The 20,902-nt window shown below is 40.1% G+C and overlaps 1 protein-coding gene across 4 annotated transcripts in view; it reads left to right on the top strand.

The window, feature by feature from the left end:
- Positions 1 to 358: 358 nt before the first annotated feature.
- Positions 359 to 20,902, top strand: part of si:dkey-264d12.5 (coiled-coil domain-containing protein 30) — a 22,523-nt gene continuing 1,979 nt past the window's right edge. For 3 of the 4 annotated variants that reach the window (XM_040000667.1, XM_040000658.1, XM_040000653.1), the window contains exons 1-17: positions 359 to 941; positions 5,469 to 5,642; positions 5,720 to 5,840; positions 6,083 to 6,294; positions 6,389 to 6,481; positions 6,878 to 7,043; positions 9,243 to 9,314; positions 10,533 to 10,648; positions 13,088 to 13,189; positions 14,701 to 14,799; positions 18,517 to 18,614; positions 18,719 to 18,839; positions 19,099 to 19,211; positions 19,405 to 19,546; positions 19,783 to 19,919; positions 20,002 to 20,119; positions 20,806 to 20,867. In XM_040000667.1, the coding sequence (XP_039856601.1) occupies positions 927 to 941; positions 5,469 to 5,642; positions 5,720 to 5,840; positions 6,083 to 6,294; positions 6,389 to 6,481; positions 6,878 to 7,043; positions 9,243 to 9,314; positions 10,533 to 10,648; positions 13,088 to 13,189; positions 14,701 to 14,799; positions 18,517 to 18,614; positions 18,719 to 18,839; positions 19,099 to 19,211; positions 19,405 to 19,546; positions 19,783 to 19,919; positions 20,002 to 20,119; positions 20,806 to 20,867 (1,961 nt within the window). In that variant the 5' untranslated portion in view covers positions 359 to 926. The remainder of the gene's footprint in view (positions 942 to 5,468; positions 5,643 to 5,719; positions 5,841 to 6,082; positions 6,295 to 6,388; positions 6,482 to 6,877; positions 7,044 to 9,242; positions 9,315 to 10,532; positions 10,649 to 13,087; positions 13,190 to 14,700; positions 14,800 to 18,516; positions 18,615 to 18,718; positions 18,840 to 19,098; positions 19,212 to 19,404; positions 19,547 to 19,782; positions 19,920 to 20,001; positions 20,120 to 20,805; positions 20,868 to 20,902) is intronic. The other variant, XM_040000675.1, reaches the window with a different exon arrangement.

The following is a 20,902-nucleotide window of genomic DNA, read 5'->3' as shown; positions in this document are numbered from 1 at the left end:
ATCAGGTCACAATCTAGTTGAAAATGGCAGTTTGTGAAAACTTATGTGGCTTCTTCTGAGGCTTGTCTTCAACCCAAACAATTGGGTAAAGTTTTGACCCAGTATTTGATCAAAGCTACCAAACCTATGACCCGACAGAGTCAAGCTGTGGAGTGAATTGAAGAACTCGGCACATCACCAACCCAACTCCTGATTCATGACTTTTGAATAATATTTGGTCACACCAACCCAATTTACGAACGACTTTTACCCAGTATTTGAGTTAAGATAATAACCCAGCATTTTTTTTAATGTGTCTCAACCATTCTAATATACAAAAAGCCAAACTAAAGCACAATAGTTAAGAAATTCATGTCAACTATCACAGATACATTTTTACATTACGTTATCACATTCCTTCAAAGTTTTTAAATTTGAGCAGACCTGTCCTTGAATTTCTTAGGAGTATGAAAACGGTTTCAGATGAAACTTGGCCCAGAGGTACAGTGGAGGAATATGTTTTGAAATCAGCCATCAAGGATGATTTTGAATATGATGTGACTGTTTTGCATTGACTGTACTGAATTTGAGCATAACTGTCCTTTAATTTTTGTGGAATATTGCAGCTGATAGAAATTAAACTTGGCCCAGAGGAGGATTGTGTTGAAAGTTTGACTTCAACTATCACCCGATGCAATGTGTGCGCGCGCGTGTATTTGTGAACGCACGCGCACGTGTATGTGTACGCGGTTCTAAGTTTGCGACCAGGAATGAAGGAGAACAGGCGCTGCCGTAAAGTTTAGTGTAGAAGCGCACACAATTTATGCAGCGGATAAGAGGCGGCTGGCTAGACCGCGGCTCACAAATGACGGCTCGCTTGGCCGCGGTGAGAGCTAAAACGTGAGACTGGGATTTTTTTAAAATTGTTTTCCTTCACCTAAGGACAAATGGATCAAGAAGAGGTATCGTTAACTTTTCTTCGCAGCGACTACACTACATGGCTAGCTAGCGAAAACCTGCGACTTTACATTACAACAGAAAATAAAATATCACCAACATATTAGGATGTTTCCATATAACTGCAGACACCAAATATAGAAGTCGTACATACTTTATCAATCTTTTAAAACAGCTTCCTTTCAGAAAATACTCAACATGAGTGTCTGAAAGAGGTTTAGACTGAGTTACTAACGCGCATGCATTCTAAGTTAGTTATTTTTTGTGGTAATGTTATGTCAGGTTTTTGAACTACAGAAACAGCGAGGAAGAAAATGCGGTTCAGCCTAGACACTCCGTTTAATGCCAGTTGTCTGCACAGGATGAAACAGACGTTTATGTAATAGGTGTAACCACAGCACAGACAGCTTACAGCTACAACGATTACTGATAAAAATGTGTCTCATTGCTTCAAAACGTTGTTCTTATTCTTGAGTGTTTCCGCTTAGCGGTTTGTGTCATCAGTGTCTTTTTTAAAATGAAAGTATGAACGACAGTAAGGGCTCGATTTTTTTTTTTTAGGTCTAATGTCGTTGTTAATGTTGGTAAATAGACATCAACGCGCTTTACGAATTGGTTGTATGTTTTTTCTACAATTAGATTATAGCACTTTTTTAGTTATAGAACTTTTATGTTATAACTCTCTTGAATAAGAGATTTTTAATCTCAAAGTTAATCTTTACATGGATACATAATGGATACTTAACCCTTTCACGGATAGTGGTCACTACAGTGGAGAGGTATTCAAAGGTTGTTATCTTGCATTTGTGTCAGTGTTGATGGTATACTTGCACATAAACCACTACATTGGACACTGACGTGTCACTCCATACCCACCCACCCACTGGTCGTTTAATGTTACTATAGATGTATGTAGTGTGTAACTGTAATTATTGTTATTTAACCCTATCATGCATAAATTATGACAAAAACATCATGAAGAAAAAAGAATCAGGATTCAGATTTTTTTTCTCAAGTATTTTTATTAAGCTTTTCATGCCTAAAGATGAATAAAATACAGAAAAGATACAGAAAAAATTCCAGCATCATCACAGCATAATAGTCCCATCACCGTGTTTCACCATGAAGATGGTATTGCTTCCTTCTGACTCCCTTCTTTCTCTAAACATAAGCAGTGTCACGGTGCCCAGAGAGCTGTAGCTTTGTCCCATCTGCCCAAAGGACATGCTTGCATAATCTTTCTCCAGGATGTCCTTACTTATTTTAGTCTGATTTGAAAGTGTCTCTCCTGCAGAAGTGGAGTTTTTCTTAATCAGTGACCTGGTGGATTATTCCTGTGCAGGGTTAAATTGATTGTCTTCTTTTGAACAGTAATTCCTGACATGGCTAAATCATTTATGAGTGTCTTGGCAGTTATTCTGAGGTCTGTAGACACATCTCTCATTAGTTTTCAATGTCTTTGAAATCTTTCTCTTTCTCCTTCTGCCAGCCTTGTTCTTTAATGTGTCATGGATATACTAACAGTGGTGGACGGTTGATGATTTGACTTGTTTTGCAGCCACAGGACCAGTCAGCATGTATACCAGTGTATTTTAAAGTCAAGTGTGAGGCTGTCACGGCCCCTGTGTCTGATTAAAAAAAAAAATAAAATCAGATTCTTTTGGACATGTGATGTTATTTATCTTCTAGTCTCTATATGATATTTAGTTTAATTATTTGTCTTTCTGAGTTTCTGTGTCTCTAGTCCTGGTTGCTGGTTATGATGTTAGTTCCCTTCTGTGTCCACTCTGTCCCAGTCTCATCTATGTTTCATCTTCTGCACGACTTCTATATTTTCTGTGTTTTGTCTTCTTTCTGCATCAAGCTGTTGTGTCTTTGTGGGGGTCTCAGTGTCAGTCATGTCTCCATGTTTATCTGCTGTTCTTGTCAGTTCTCATGTCTTTGTCTGGGTCTCTATATTCGTTTACCTTTCTGTCTCAGAGTCAAGCCCGTGTTTTTGTTCTCATGTTCTGTTACTTCCTGTTTTTGTTTTGGTACCCTGTGCACGTTATGTTCAGTTTTGCTTCCCTTGTCTCATTTAGCCGTGATTAGTGTCAGCTGCCCTTCCACCTGTTGCCTGATAATTAGCTCATGAATTTGTTTAGTTTGTCATTTTTGCAAGGCGTCGAAAATAAAGCTGTTTTGAGTTTTACACCTTATCTTACAGTACATGCACTTTTGGTTCAATTCCTACCTGCCACACAGCAGAGACTTGACAGAGGACATCTGTCCATTAAAGTTTGTATTCAGGTGGATCATAAAACAGGACAATGATCTCAAGCACATGTGAGTGAAGTTGGCCCCCCACCTTCTTCAAATCTAACAAAAGTGGTATCAAATGTTTGTGCTACGTTTGTGCTGCTATCATTTTAAAGATATTCATAAAATAATGTCCTGATGCGTGCTTAATCATCCAGGCAAGTAAATCCCAAAAGGTTGATTCTGCAGACCTAGTTTGTGAATGATGGTATTGAAAGCTGAACTGAAGTCTATGAACGGCATTCTAAAGTATGAGTCTATAGTGTCCAGATGTGTGAGGGCTGAGTGGGCTGTCTCCTACAGTATCTGCTTTTGGGTCCTGTTTCCAAACACATTGGCTTAACCTGCTGTGACAGATGGAAACCAGCACAAACGTAGCACAAACGTTTCACATCAGTTTTGTTTGATTCCATTAATGTGTGTGTGTGTGTGTGTGTGTGGGGGGGGGGGTTGACCTTTTGACCTTTACATTTTCATTAATATCTTCAAAACAGAAGCAGCACAAACGACAATTTTTTGCAGCACAAACCAGCACAAACGTAGCACAGTTGATTGACATCAATTTTGTTTGATTCCATCAATGTGGGGGGGCTGGTTGACCTCTGATGACCTCTAGAAATCTTTATTAATATCTAATAAATAATATCTAAAATGAAAGCGGCACAAACCAGCACAAACGTAGCACAAACGTTTGATACCACTTTCGTTAGATTTGAAGAAGGTGGGGTGGGGGCCAACTTCACTCACATCCTGCAGACCTCACAGAACTGAAGCAATGTTGTTGAGATTAATGGATCACAAGCTACTGAACCATGGGGGTGTGTATTTAGATTTTATTTACGTGACTCTTTTACCCAAACAAAATGCCACATCATCACAAAGTGCCTCACCTTCTAGTTCACATGTGAATGTAATCGCTTCATCTCTTTAGAAGAAATATAAAAGACTTTCCATTTGAGTGCATTTGTAGAATAATACAAAAACAATTCAATACCATAACACTGATCTTATTGAAAAATTAGAACTCTGAGTGCCAGTCAGAAAGCCAATAAAAGGACATCTCCAGGAGATTTAACAGGCTTTGGGCTGTGGACTGCCCTCCTAATCCTACCCTAAAAACAGGACTTGTGTTTTCTGCGCTGCTTTTTTCACCGATTGAACTAAAAGAAAAAGGCAAGACACTCTGCGTTTTTGGGCTGAGCTGTGCCCTTAGCTAGAACCAACTTATGCCCAGTGTTTGCTTCAGTGGGAAATCTGTGTCATAACCTACAATCAGTAGCGGTTTTTGATACGGGCGACACGGGCGGTTGCCCGGAGCGGCATCGTGGTGGGGGGCGGCCCCCCCGGGCATCTGCAAAAAAAAAAAAAAAAATTGCTCGTACTCATGCTGCCCCAACGTCATGCCAGCGCATACTGGGAATGGCATAGGCACCGATTGGTTTTCTATTGGCCATTTGCTGGGAGTAAGGGCGCCCTCCGTTTGCGAGGTGCGCCTGCTGCTTGCGGCACAGGGAGGAGAGGGCAGAATCAGAATACTTTATTAATCCCTAAGGAAGTTATGTGGGTTACAGTTGCTCCAAAAAGAAATGGTAAAAATAGTAACAGTAACAGACTAAACTCCAAACAATACATTGTGTTACAGATTTTAATATTAATTAGTCCTTGTCAGTTGTTGATTTGTGCTGTTCTCATTGTATGACAAATTATGATGGCTGTTTGGTAGCTGTTTGCATACAATGCATACTCTCTCTCTCTTCGTGTGTGTGTGTGTGTGTGTGTGTGTGTGTGTGTGTTTCTCTGGTGAATTTCGACAACAGTTTTATGTTAATGTACAATCCTCTGCGCCAGAGGGAGTGTTTGCCCGGGGAGCAAAACAGGCTAGGACCAACACTGCCTACATAACAAGCATAAATGCAGGCAGTGAAGTTGGACACTCGCAGAGGTTATGTTGTGTTGAAGTCTAAATCAGGCTTTAGTGATGCACAATGAAGTTGGTCTTGTGTTGGAGCATAAGTGTCTGCTTCCAAACTTCATTCTTTTGTTGCAGTGTTTTTGCTCTGCAGCTTGTAGCATCAATCCTCAGGCTGAAAAATGACTTTTTAAAAAAACAACTTATCATATACTTAATTTATCTTTAAGTAATTCAAGAAGCAGGAAACAGTAAAAATCTCCCAGAACGTGGTGTTATTGGTTTTGAATTTTCAGCCACATGTTGCCTTCACTGTCACCAAAAGCAGCTGGAGGAGATCTCTGCTTGGTGTAAAGAGGAAGGTCTTCCTCCTGACTCCTCAAAGGAAGCTCAGCTGTGTTTGCTATGGCACGCCCTTCAGCGCACGACGAGCCGCCTCAGCAAAGTGACCAGAGACCTGGAAACCTACCGCTCTCAGCACTTAGCAGAAATGGCGGAGGTAAGGTATCCCCTCTGAAGATATCAGAATGTGACGATAAGAGAGAAAGTCTGTTATCTGTCCTTTCTGTGCGTAAGGTACGCAAGTCGCTGGAGCAGATCAGATTCTTCACGGAGCACAAAAATGTTTTGGCTCAGGAGATACAAGATGAGAATGATCACCTTAAGGAGCAGCTGCGGCGCCTAATATCACTTCAAGGTGTGAAAAATTCTTACCTACACAATATACAGATTACAGTAACCCAAGAGCAGAATTAATGTAGTGTTTCCTCATTATTGGATGGTATATACCCATAAATTTCTAAAGACAGAGATGTTTTAGTCTCATACACTAAAGGACTCTACTTTCTTATTCTTTTAGCATCCTAAACATGCTCTATTTACTTGATTACCCACAAATTTCATGAGTAATCAACTCCCCTCACCGATTTCCTCTGTCAGATGCCCAGATAAGCGAGGTGGCTAAAATGCTGTACCAGCAGGGTCTCACAGAGTTGATTCACAGCAGCCCCAGTGAGCAGGTGGCGTACCTCCTGGTGGAGAGGGCTTCCCTGCTTGAGACAAGTGAGCTTACAGACAAGTTGACGGGTGATGGAAACACAGCCAACCATATGGGGACAGGAGCACAAGTGAAGAGCACCGGCGTATCCCAGGTTAGAGGAAGAACATCACAAATTCAGTCTCATATGGCCAACATGCATATTGTTTTCCTAGTCTGTGACGCTGTCTTCAAATGTTATTCTACAGGCTGCCCACAAGGGGGCACCACATCATGGGCAGAGCGCATGGAAAAAACTCTTTGGACTCAAGTCTTCACAGAACAAACATACTTTTATTCCTGTATGTATGTCGTTAGTTCGCTCATCTCCTTTAAATACTAACAAACACTAAGATTGCTCTCAGGAACTGATGCTGACTTTAGTTTTTGTATAATGTGTAAACATAAAGATCTTGCACGTTAGCCATTCGCCACATTAACTACAAACTCTTATTTTCTGTTCCAGTGTTATTTAGCTCTGTTCTGAGCACAGGTTAGGAAATTTGCATGGCAGAAGAATTTCAAGATACTCCCCGACTGATGCATCTTGACCCACTGCATTTCTCAAGGTGTCCAGTTCTTGCATGGACCTTTAAACATTTACGCTATATGTTCCTGCTCCTGCTTACTTCCTTTTAGAGCTTGTCAGTTATTGCTGTATTGGACATGCGGTAAGTTGATGCGTGTTGTATTCGCAGGCTGAGGCCAGATTTTTGGCTGGCCAGGAAAGCAGTTTGGGAAGAGAGTGCTCCCGGCTGGAGCGGGACCTGGAGGAGGGCTCCCGCCGGCTGGCAATGGCGCACAATGAGATCCGGCGTTTGACTGATGAGCTGGAGTCTGCTCATTTGACCCAGAGAGCGTATGGTGAGAGATATTAATCAACAATTTATAAAGAGGCTGTCATTCTTAAACTGATTTCTCACGGTGGCTTGCATTCACAATTGTCTCTGTGTTTATATGGATATGCTAAATGCAGCTTTTCCTGGAGGCATTTGGTCCCTCCCATTCATGGACATTTTGCAATAATGCACTGAGGGAATTTCTTTGAATTTGGAATAGACGTTCACTTTGACTTAATCCTGAGGTGATTATGTTGTCCTTGCAGTACCACCTTGTTTGGTATAGCACACTCCTAAGTATAGTTAATTTAGTCACATGTAATCTTCAGAATTACCGTACTAAATTGCAAATCAAGCAGCTATCTTGTTAGTTGCATTACATGCCATCCTTAGGCATCTGCAAGACGGGGGATTAGAAACAAACAGACAAAAAAACCCCATGTTTTTACTTGCACACTTACACTATTGTTTGCTGGCTTCAGCTTGAGTGTATGGTAGAGGAAAAATACTAAGGTAACAAAGGCGTGATAAGCAGTCAGGCTTGCAGCATTACAGCCTCCGTTTCCACCCACGCCTCTTTCTACAGTGGAGAAATTGTGGCTGAGCATTTCTTTGTGAAGTCTAAGGAATTTGGAAAGAAAGCGTCCGTACTTTTTAAAGTTTCCTTGAAGATGTTTCACCTCTCATCCGAGAAGTGTCTTCACTTCAGTTCTAAGAGCAAATGGTGGAGAGTCCCAGATTTTAAGCCCTATGGGAGTGTCCTCTACCTAATCACATCAGCCAAGGTGTGAAAACAGGTGTGGTTCACAATCAGCCAAGGTTTCGGGTGAACCCATTGTGAAGCCTAGCCATACCCTATCATGTGATTTCCTGAGGTCAAAAGGCCCAGGATGTGAGTGGGCATTACGGCGTCTGGGAAGGGATCTAAAAACTGGTTTATAGATGGCAGACAGTTGGTGTCATAAACCACCGCCTCTGTTCAAAGATGGTCGTTCACAGTGGACATAGATGGCTTCTTTCACTCGTCTTTCAAACCACAGAAAATGACTACAAGCTCCTTGGAAAACAGAACCAGCTTCACCCGCTGTAATCTGGGACTCTCCACCAATTGCTCTTTGAACTGAAGAAGCTTCTTGGATGAGAGGTGAAACGTCTTCAAGGAAACTTAAAGAAGTCCAGATGCCTTTCTTTCCAGGCTCCTTAGACTACAATGACCTGGATGACTGAGAACCTTCACAGACATTTCTTTGTGAAATGCTTTTTGGGCTGGATTTTTGCTCATCCTGCTGAAGGACCAGTAAATTTATGGCAAGGTGATAGGTTCATCATCCTTTGTCTGTCTGTCCATGTGTCCACAATTCACAAGATTCACTGGCATTGTTCTCGACTTTGTGTTAATGATTAAACACTAAAAAGAAGATCTTATATGTTCCTCATCAGGATAGAGTTTCTGTCACGGTGGGGAGGTGTAGTCTAAGCTTGATTGTTTACTGGTAATTACAGTATGTGACAGCTCATCTCATGTAAAAGTAATGTAACAAATTATTAAAAAATACTCTCTCTGGGAAATAATTGCACTAACAATACACAAGCAAAGCATTATTTGAAGAAAAATTAACAAGTACTGTGTGATACACTGGTTGTTGTGAGTAACACATCAGAATTCTTTATTTCATTCACATTAGAGCCTCTCCTGGGATAAAAGAGAAAATATACACATACAAGGAGAGGGTCATTCAATGCACATCATCATCATAAAAAAAAGAAGAAGAAAGAAATACATCAATCAATAAATCGCCCATTTCCAAATGCAGTTATAATTTATCTACAAGATTTTCATAGGCTCAAAAGTAACTAGACATTTGGCTAACAGGCTATTTCATGGCCAGGTTAGATCTGTTCTCTTGTTATTCTGTAGTGTACAGTTCAAGATTGATGTGTTTTATTTGACTCTGGATACATATGTATGTCAAATGAAACTAGTTGAAAGCATGCAACCTCAAAGTTCAGTCCTATTTTCTTTTAGTGTAAAATAATCAGCCATGACTGCTTGAAAAGAAAATGCCACATTTAGCTAAATCTGGAACCGATTTTTAGCCTTGTTTGTATAACACATAAGCATACTCTTCAAATAAAACTGAAGTTTTGCACCCCTGTAACAAAACTTAACCAGCAACTTTGTTCAGAGAAGTGTGTGCTTACTCTAGCTTATGTTGTTTTTCAGAGCCTGAGCTGCAATCAGCACAGCAGGAGGTGGAGCAGCTCCGGCAGGAGGTAGAAAAGCTGAAGAAATATGGTGAGAATTGTTTTGCATGTTTTCAGCACAAAATTGCCACTACGGATTCCCAACAGATAGCCAGACACAGTTTGTGATTCACTTTGGTTGTTATAATAGCTTTATAGTGGCTCTTTGGTGAAATGTCATTCAGCATTCATCCGTGCTCCAGCTTACTCCACACATTTCCCCTGAAACTACTGCGCCGCACATCCGCTGCAGCTGAGCCAACAACACACCTCGTCACTACCAAGAAATTGCATTCCAAACAACAGTTTTCAAAGAACTAATTGTGAAACGAAGACAAAAGCAGGTTTACACGCCCCATACAGTTCAGATTCATGAACTGGAATAAAACCCCTTCTTTTAGTTTTCCCTCCACCGCAGATCAGCAAGGAAACAGCTTTTATTAACCCCTCACCTGTAAAAGCCTGATGGGGTATTGTTGTCATCCTGCCAGGTGGGCAGGTGGCATTGAAACCCGAGTTAGGGTATTCAGATTCATGCCTCGCGTGTATCTCCTAAAAATCTCAGATAAGTTCAAGTTCAGATTTTAAGTTTTCTGAAAATCTTGCGAACACGATAACTCGAGAAGGAAGTGACTTAGGATTTTTACATTTACAACATAGATGCATCTACTAGTATGCTGAGGGGTAGCGCTGGTGGCCATCAGTGTTTTGTATAATAGACTTGGACCAATAAATTTAAACTGCTGGAGCATTATTTTAGCTTCAGAAATGTGGAGTACAGCAGGTAGTACAGTCTTTAAAAAATATAAATTAATCTTTTAATCGCATTTATTAAGTAGACCTTCAAAGTGTTTAAAGTAAAATAAAAACGATAACAGTGATAGCATGTTGTATTATTATTATTATCATTATTATCATCATCTAATGCAGCGGTCCCCAAGCCCTGGGCCACAGACTGGTACAGGTCTGTGAGTCGTTTGGTACTGGGCGGCAAGAGTTGAGACTCGGGTGTGAAATTCATGGTTTTCAGGGTTTTTAGCGTTATTTTTTAAATTGTTTTTATCGTTAACTCTGTTTCCCTGGGTCTGTTCCTGTGTGTTATAAAGAAATCTTCTTTTTATTTGGTACCGGTACTGGTTTTATTTAGTTGTATTTATCCGCGACACCTTAAAAGCCGGTCTATGAAAATATTGTCTGACATAAACCGGTCCATGGTGCAAAAAAGGTTGGGGACCGCTGATCTAATAAGTACTTTTTTGTTTTTTTAAAGAAATGGTGGAACTGCGAAAGACTAAAGAGCTAAATGATCGCCTGGACCTCGAGATCAGAGCCTTGAGGAATAGGGTTCGCTCCTTGGATGCTGAGAAAACCTCTTTGAAGCAGATGGTAAGAGACCAGCTAGAATAAAGTAATTTACAAAAACATACAATGAAGATTTTGGGAAACAGGTGCAGTAATTTATTGAAATGTGTAAACATACATGTATATACGGTGTAAAAGACAAAAATAATTGTAACAAACTTGAAATTCAAGGTGAAATTCATCTTTATTCTTCAACGTAGCCTATACCCGCTTCTTCAAGGCATCTTATAATTTCTTTAAGTAGTCTTCAGAAATAGTTTTTCAGGCTTCGTGAAGGACATTTAAAGCTCTTCTTTGGATGTCGGCTACCTTTTGTTCTGTTCTCTGTCCAGATGATCCCACACTGCTTCAATAATGCTGAGGTCTCTGGGGAGCTCAATCCAAGACTGATGACTGTGTTTCACTGTGTTTTTTCTCTATCCTAGTGTGCGCTTATTGCGTTGGAAATGTGTTTGGGATTGTTATCAGGCTGAGAAATGAAGGTGTTGCCAATCAGATTCTTTCCAGATGGCACTATATGGTGCATCAAAATTGGACTGTAGCTTTCTGCGTTAATGATTCCATCAAATTGGACGAGATCTCCAACACCAGTGGCTCTAATACAGCTCTAAACCACCAAACACCACCATGTTTTTTTTTTTAAACTCAGTTTTTATTTATTTTTAATCAGCAGTGATACATCCTATACTTCCTCTTTACAACTGTACCCCTATGTACAAGCATATACTCGCATCAAACTACACAGAGCAGCTATGAATGTCCAGGAGCAGCATGTCACAGAAGCACACACACATACATACATACATATAAAGAAAACAGTGTTAACCACTGTGCCACTGTGCTGCCTGCTGTCCTGAGTTCAATTCCACCATCAGGCCAGGGTCTTTCTGTGTGGAGTTTGCATGTTCTCCCCGTGTTTGCGTGGATTCTCCCCGGGTACTCCGGCTTCCTCCCACAGTCCAAGGACATGCAGTTAGTGGGGATAGGTTAATTGGAAACACTAAATTGCCCATAGGTGTGAATGCGGGAGTGAATGCAAGTGCAATTGGTTGTCTCCTGTCTGTGTGTTAGCCCTTTGACAGACTGGCAACCTGTCCAAGGTGTACCCTAACTCTCGCACTAAGACAGCTGGGATAGGCTCCGATGCCCCCCGCAACCCTGAAAAGGATAAGCGGAAGCGAATGGATGGATGGATGGATGGATGACCACTCTTTGGCCTTATATCATAGGTGTCAAACTCTGGCCCGCGGGCCAAATTTGGCCCGCAGACTAATTACATTTGGCCCGCGAAGCCATACCAAATTACTATTAGAGCTGGCCTACTGGTATTATACAGCTAATATATATATTGTTTAGTATTAAGTTTTGCTTGTTCCATATTCAGTTTTTCAGCAAAACGTGTTTTAGTCCATAAGAAAAGATTAATTCTTATATCTGGAGGAATAAATATATTTAAATAAATATTAACGTTAGCCCACGACTTTGTTCCAGTTTTGAATTTTGGCCCACTGTGTATTTGAGTTTGACACCCCTGCCTTATATGAAGCAGTCTTTTACCACCACCATGTTTTACAGATGGCTGTAGACACTCACTGTTGTACCTCTCTCCTGATCTTCTCCATACATACCACACAAGATTTCACCAACAATTTGACCAACAATCACCTTGTTAATGCAAAAATACTATTTTATGCCTTCAAACTACGTTTTCTTTCGCCAACTAAAGACATGGCAATAAATGGGAATAAATTATGTGTTTTTCCAGCAGGCTGCTAGGAACAAAGTAGCAGGTTGTCTGTTATGTGTGTGCACAATAGTGGTTCATCCTGTAAGTTAGGTGCATTTTTTGTGCTTATGAATTTGACTAATTCATAAGTCAGCATTAAGCAGCTTAACAAAAAAAAAAACATTCCTCTGAAAAAGGATCAGGTTGAAGGACTGGATTGAAAATGAGTGAAAAAGCAGCCAGTGTCTAAAGAAAAACTTTGAAAGACCTTCTGAAAACCTGGAGAACTATTGCTCAGGACCACTTTTTAATAAATACAAGGAGCTCTCACTTCTCTGAAGCAAAATATAATGAAATGAGGGTTGGGGCAAGACTTTTGTGCAATACTGTATCTTTGTGAAACTGTGTTAGATTTATTTGCTGTTACTTTCTGTACAGCAAAATTTAGTTAAATTAAAACAAAATAGCAAAGTTCTCAGTTTGCATTTCAACTTTGCTGTTAATTCACAGCTGAATATGAAGTACATGAGAAGTACATGCACTTACATGTTAACTGCATGTGCAGAACAGACATTATGCAAATATATGTAGCATAAAGGCCCCTGTGAGGATTGGTTTGTGTGTGTGTGTTTTATTTTTTAGATCGGCTAATTAATTATTTAAGCATCAAATAACACAAACATGAATGAATGAATAGTGAAATAACAACTTGTCTACTGTATGTGTGTTTGTCTTAGGTTGTGTCGCTGCAAGAAGAAGCAGAGCAGTTGAAGGCAGCCTTACAGGAGGAGCTCCTAACTAAAGAGGTTCCAGTCAAACAAGCAACAGAGATGACTCAAGTAAGTCTGTTTAAACATGATGTATTCACTGAAGGTTTTGCATTTTTATGCTATATCGATGACTATATATGTCACATATTTTGGTGACAGGAGCATTTGGAGGAAGTTAGCTTTGAAACCTTTTAAACTGGTCTTGTGCTATTTTTGGTACTGCTCTTACATAAATGCACAACTAAGAATGCAACGGCAAATTTGGGGTTTACATTGGCAGGAGACTCATATGCACAATGCAGGAGTGAGAGTATGACATGGAAAGTTTTAACTGCTGTTTGAATAATCTAAAATAAACAAAAGCCTACTGGGAAAAGGAGTGAGGGCAAACATGAGCTCGTGAAAGAAAGGTTAGGCAGCGCTTGGGCAAACATAACACAGCTTGACAGAGGGAAAAACAGAACTATCTTTGCACAGATGGCTGGTCAGTCAGTAGGAGACAGGCGGGCAACATATATCAGCTGAAAGTAATTAATACAGGTGAAGACAATGAGGACAATCACACTGGAGCCCGGCACAGAAAATAAGAGTAGAGACACAACAGGAATCACACACATAGGCAGGGGGAGGAACAGATAGAGAACCACTTAGGGACCTGAAATAACAAAAATCAGAACATGAACTTAAACACATGGCTGTAAAACTGTCACCTCATTTCTTCAATAGCCAAAACAGCTATTCAAAATTCACTAATATCACTTTTGCTTTCACTCTAAGAGAGGATGTGTTAAAATCCTGCGCACTGTTTGTGTTATTCTATTTCAGTATGTGTTAAATTATAAAATATAATTAGAAATAGTTATAATTGGTTATAGCTGTCTAATTAAGGCATCGCACAGTTCATGCTGATTTGTCGACTGCACATTTGATGCTAATTTCCCGTTCCACCAAATCCCGAAGGTGCTCTACAGCAACCTGAACTTTCGATGAGGGCTTAATACACACCGGAGTAATGAGGGAATGAGACACAGAAGGAGAGCACAGCAGGGAGTAATCAGAGGTAACGAGACAAGGGGACGCAAAACCAGAACACAGGACAGGGACTATCAGAATAAAAACAGGAAACACACGGCAGGCACAGAGGCATGGACTTGACGCTGAGCAGAGAAAGTACGGAGCACAGGGACAACAACAACAACTGCGACATGAGACACGACTGAACAAGAAAATAGACATGAAGACAGAACTAAAGCTACACTACACATGAGGGGCACAGGAACAAAACCTAAGAACTAGAAATCACAGAACAAAGAACAACTAGAGCACTAGACATACAAAACAGACACCAAAACACTAGCAGTCATAAACCATGATGAAATAAAAAAATACAAGTACAAAACTCAAAATACAGGGTCACCTACACAGGACTGTGACACAAACTTACAAATACCTGAATATTATGTCTGCCCAACATCACAACAGTCAGTACAGATTGGCTAGAAAAAAAGATTTCATTATTTACGTTCTTCATATTGATGCGCTTGAATAAAATGTAAAGTTTGATTTTGTACTTCTTTCAGTCTCCAACAGCAGAGCTGGTACAGAGCAACAAGACCTGCAGACGTTTGCAAGAAAAGCTCACTGCAGAGAGGAGAAGCCTTTTGGAAAAAGAGGAAACTGTAAGTAAATATATTAATAAGTTAAAACCGTCATGCAAACAAGACAGAACATCACAATGAACAGAAGACAACACATAAGCACAAACAGCACACAGAGACACACAAAGGCAAAGACAGAAAACCTGATATTTAATTCCAATACTAAACTCTATCTATTTCCCCAATTGTCTCTGAATCGTTATCTTACAACAGTTACCTAATAAATGTGTCTAACTTTAATCAGTGCAGCAATTTACACAACTTTGCTTCTTATGACATTCAACACCCTCTTTGTATAACTTTCTGGGCTTTCTTCCCAGACCTTATCATCAATCATTTTTGGGCTCATTTTCACAGGCTTATGGCTGAGGTCAGTTCATGAAGTCAAAAATAATGACTGTTATGCCAGCCTTACACTAAAAAAAAAAGATTGGCCTATTTCTACCAACCATATGTCACAAAGCGCTCAAAATAGGCCACAAACCTATCAAGGTTACACATTATTTCCAGTTATTAAATCTCAAAACAACCTGTGTGCATCAACAGGCGTTCTTACAAATGTAAATAATGCTTGACCTAAATATATGGGTCACAAACAATTTGAGCATATGGGTCAAATGCTTAACATTGTAATTTCAGTATATAAACACTTAGTACAGGTACGTAGTATATACAAGTATATATGTCGCCTGTAATTTGCATGGAATTGACACACCTGTCTAACACTGAACAGTTGCTCCCCAAGCTGTAGTGTATTTGTGAAAACAACACTTTCTTTGCTTCTGATTTCACCCAGCAAGAGTCAGAAAACCTCTCGGAGCTGTTGCTGACTAATTGCGTCATGTCCAGTATGACGGAAAAATGTTGAATGTGAGGAGGAAGTAAGATCTCTCATGGTCTTTAAGGTTTATGTGGTGTTTGAGCTTTAGGTCTATATTTCAGTTTTGGGTTTCTTTTTTTTTTTAATCTAATGAGTGAATTCTTTATTCTTGTATTTGGTAGTTTGAGTTTTAGATTCCCGATTCGATTCTTTTGTATTATTCTAACAGAGAGTTTGATTTCTTTTCATATAGTTAAGTCTATTGCTTCAAGATGTTTCAAGTATGTTTCAAGATAGTTTGCCGTCTAGTGTTTGACTTTCTTTAGCTCCAGTTCCCATATGTGATTTTGTTACAAATCATCAGTTTGGGATTTTTTTTTTAACCTTCATATTTTTTGTTACTTTATGCATATCAGCTATTAAAGGCCGCCTTTTGTTTACACTATTTGTACTGCCTACGCCCTGCAGTTTGTTACCTCAACACACCTAAGCGCTACAACACACCTTGACAGGTAAACCTTTGCTGTTTATAATACAGAGTTTCAGCAGAGAAGTGCTGAATTCTTTCGTCACTGTCAGGTTTAATATATACTAAATTACAATTAGAAGGATGATTTGAATGACATGTGAAAAATGCGTCCACGAACTGCTTATCACAGTTTTAAATAGAGAGATCTAAAATCTAAAATTTAATGTGTTTCTTCCTTTGCTCTCAGTCTGACAGTTGTTGAGTAATCTTGCTGAGTAATCTTGCTAAATAGGTGGGACTGAAAACACACCTCTACCAAGGTGGATTAAGCAACCTCAGGAGACCTGTATTGTAAACAAATGTAAAAACTACCCGTCAACATAAATTATTCTGTAGCAATTACACAAGAATATCCAGTAATGTACCTGACTACAATTAAACACATTCACTTACTGAAAATCGGGGGCATCTGCTGTGGCAAATGGGTGCAAGCCTTTTACCACAAACTTAGTCACTGCTCGGTGACATTCGTCTATCCAGGCCTAAAAGGAGCGAGAACTGCCAGCATCTGAGCCAGACTCTGTCTGTCTCTCTCATCATGGTCACCTAAATGCACAGTAACGGCAGGTTTTGTAATAAGGCAGATTGCGCTAACATAATATGCACTGTTAGTTGTTTATTTACCTGCCACATTAACGGGAGAGGACGTGCAAACATTACCGCTGCTGCTGGGTTGAGATTAATGAGTCCGGAGCGGAAGCATTTGCATATTCATAGCGTTTCCTCCTTTATGAAATATCTACTTGCAAGTATTGCAAGTTGCCCTGCTGTCATCTGTTCTCGTAAAGTATGACCAAACTTTTGAGTGTTTAAGCCGCTTAGGCGCCGTGTTTGCTGCCAGGTAAATGACGCTCCGCAACATGGTGACGTCATTCGGGGCGACTGGAATCGATAAGGGAATCGTTTGCAAAAATGGCAAACAATTCCAAGGAATTGAAACAGTGGGAACCGGTTCTCGACAAGAACCGGTTTTCGATACCCATCCCTACTAGACAATGTGATACATAGATAAATACACACACACAAACTCTTATAGACAAAGATACGCATACATGCATTCAATGGGATGAAAGACCAAGGTAACTAAGACAGAATAAATACAGTTTCATAGAGATCTGAAAGCCTTAGCTAGGTCTTCAAGTCTTCAAGTAAAAAACACGTCTGTATGTTATCAGCACATATTTTAACCACCTGCTAAGCGCTTGTGAGAACTATATGAAAGCTGCATGACCCACGTGACAACCCTGAATTCTGAACCCCTGTTAACAGGACTGTGACTTACTCAAGGCCTCTGGTTTTTCCCAACCAGCCTGTAACCCATAGTTTTTGTGAAAGACACCAATTTGTTTACAAACGCTTGCCTAACCACCAAGCAATTGGTTGCAAGACAAACCAGTAACCAGTAAAGTAAAGTTGTGCTTTACAAACCAACACATTTAAAAAGTTGAGAAGTATCCATCACAGGTTTTGAGCTGCACTCTTAAAAGTTTGCCTGCTTTTTCATGAGTAGTTATGGGCTGTCTTAGAAACCACAGGTGACCCTGATAACCTGCAGTTACAAAGAAGTTTTCAGTGCAGCACTGTATCCCATATAGCACAAACAATGTTCATGCTGGCAACAGCAACCAACTTCCAGCAAGTGCTCGCCAACTTATCAGCAACAACAAATGACGTTGCTGACCAGTATTTAAGTGTGCATAAATGGTAAATGGTCTGCATTTGTATAGCGCTTTTCTAGTCCTTAAGGACCCCAAAGCGCTTTACACTACATTCAGTCATTCACCCATTCACACACTCACACACTGGCGATGGCAAGCTACATTGTAGCCACAGCTGCCCTGGGGCGCACTGACAGAGGCTAGGCTGCCGGACACAGGCGCCACCGGGCCCTCTGACCACCACCAGTAGGCAAACATGGGGTTAGTATCTTGGCGCCGTATCTTGCCCAAGGATATTTGGCATGCAGCCAGCCTGGGATCAAACCACCGACCTTCTGATTAGTGGCTGACCTGCTCTGCCACCTGAGCTACAGCCACCCCAACTGAGGCTTTAGCAGTTCATTTCACAGTGATTGCCAGCAACCACCTGCAACTGGTCAGATAGTACTCTCTTTTGCCTGATAACCAGTGGTTGCCATGTGGTCGCCAACTATTCTCGGGGGCCTGAATCTTTTTATGTCCAGTACAGGGTGAGTAAGTTGATTAAGAGCAATCAGACCTGCCGATTTTTTTTAAAATAGCGCCAGTGCTCACGAGATGGCTTTTGGTGACGAATTGAGACATTAGAAGAACATGGAGAATTTTTTCAGATGAGTCCCAATAATTTTTTAATAAAATAAACAGCCTTTTCTGTTACATTATACATTATATCTTTTTTCTCATCTGTTTAGATACATTCTCTTCAGCAGCAGGTTGACTGTTCCCAAACCAGTGTGGATAACCTTGTGCTAAATATCAACACCAGTGAAGACATCCTGCAGGATCAAATGTACGATATTCAATCCCTGGACCTTCTAGCTCTCAGGATTTTCTATAAAACAGTCCCATGAATGAAGGTTTATATTCAGTGTGTGTCCATGTCTGTGTTTGAAGGCTGCTGAAACAAAAAAAGGCAGATCCCTATCTTTTTGTAAATACGCAGTCACATGATTCCTTTGTGACAACGGATGAAGAGCCACAGACGATAAAGTACGAAGAAAACAGACCACAAAAGGTAATTTCCCATATTTCATCAGGTCTGCTTACACATTTAAACCTGCTTTCATGTCATTACTAGTGCTAAAGTGGAAAAATAACAGTTGCCTAGTTCATGTTTTCAGTTCAAAGAGAAAGCTGCAAATAAATAATTCACATGTGCAGAAGGTGATACTTAATGCTCTGGGCAAACAAAAACAAACACAAAAACCCCAACTGTAAACACCAAAAATAAAAATAAATTCTGTCTGTGCTGATGTTTTCATTTTGGACTGTAGGAGTGTATTAATTGTCAACAAGCAATGAAAACTCTGCTGTCCTCCCAAGAGGAGTGTGAGGCACTTAAAAGGGAGATCTGCGAAACCCTAAACTGCATTGACGAAGAGCGAAGGTAACCTAACTTACATCAGTGTGACAAATACAATGAGTTTGACGTGTAATTATGATTAGACGTCCATTCATCCATACAGGAGACAACTATAATTAAATGGAATAAAACGGCTGTGCAGAGTGTAACACGTAGGCATCTTTTGCCATCATGAAATGAGCTTTTTGCATTTGATTTTTTTACCATGTCCCTTCAGCAAATTCCACGAGATGAAGCAAAAACACAAGGCCAAACTTTGCCGAGCCAAACAGAAATTTGAAGATGAAACCACCTGGCGTGATGAGAAGATAAAAAGTCTAGAGAGAGAATTGTCCTTGTGCTGTCATTCAGTAGCAAAGGTGAGTCTGCATTTGGATGTTTGAGGTGGAGCAGTAACATTGAGTCTTTTTACAGTTGCTTAGTCTGTATTTTATGTCCCCAAAAGAATACAGAAAACTGCTACTTGTGTCCTTCTGTTTGCTGTCTTATTGGTTCAATGATGAAGCTAAATCTGTAGATGTTCATCAAGGGGGACTGTAGGAGCTGATATAAAGCTGAAGGTGGTAAATGTTTCTTTTTTCCTTTTCATGCTCAGGAGAAGGAGCTTGTCATAAGCATAACTGTGGAAAATGAGAAACTACTCTCTGAGAGGAGGAAGCTACTGCAACAGCTAAACGAGGAGGAGCACAAGAAGAAGGACAGTTGTCTAAAAGCTTCTTTATCCAAATGCAGGTACTGAAATTACTGAAATTTACTGAATGATAAGTCATCCAATCCAGACTTCATGTTACGGTATGTTCGTTCTGATCCTAAGGGTGGAACTTTTAGAGCTCGAAAACAAGAAACTCGGAAACCAAATATCACAAATGTCCAACCAGCTCGCTGTCCTGGAGTTCAGCCTGCAGAAGACACAGCTGCTTCACTTTGCTGAGGTACCACTCGTGCTTAATTATGCTTTTATTTTATACACATGCTCCATGTTGTTTTATGTTTTCCATTTATTTGGCTATCATAAGAATGATCTATGAGCCTTTCTAATAAAATAGAAATTCCTAAACCTATAATTAGGCTCTGCCTCAAAGGTGTTGCGTAAATACACCTTGGTAAAAAAGAAAAATTCACTCTCTGCCAACTTTGGCCTTAGAAGTTGTTTTCATCAAAATTTAACGATTTAATGATTGACTCTGTGACTACAAGCCCAAATCCTCACCCGTCCATTACCGTGCTTGGCAGTTGGTATGAAGTGTTTGTGCTGATGAGTTGTGTTTAGTTTTTGCCAAACAGCACTGGACATTCTCGTCAAACATCACTTTAGTCTAGTCTTTCCAAAGGACATTGTTCCATTGTGTGGTTTGCTCTGATTCAAGAGGCTTTCTCCTGGGAGCCTCTTCAAACAAGCCACATTTATTCACTTTTTTCTGATTGTGCTGTCATGAACTTTAACATGCTAACTGAGGTCTGTAGCATGTTAAATGCTAACATAACATAATTTAATATTTGTTGAGTCTTTGACACTGAATTACCTACACTGCTACAGCCTGACTGTGTCCTGGGTCTTAACAGATAAAGCCCATCTTTTGAATTTAATATTAATCTGCTGCTTGTTTTGTGTGATTAGAAACTTAAGAAAATGCCAGATGACCAGCAAGTTTTCAAGTCTCTTCCTCAGCAGTCTTCAAGGTAGGTCCGGCAGTGATTCAGAACTTGCCTCAAAT

The sequence above is a fragment of the Simochromis diagramma genome, unplaced genomic scaffold, assembly GCF_900408965.1.
Source record: "Simochromis diagramma unplaced genomic scaffold, fSimDia1.1 OVJJ01000320.1, whole genome shotgun sequence".
NCBI lineage: Eukaryota > Metazoa > Chordata > Actinopteri > Cichliformes > Cichlidae > Simochromis > Simochromis diagramma.
The sequence above is the reverse complement of the archived record's forward strand: the minus strand, read 5'-3'. Positions and strand labels throughout refer to the sequence as shown.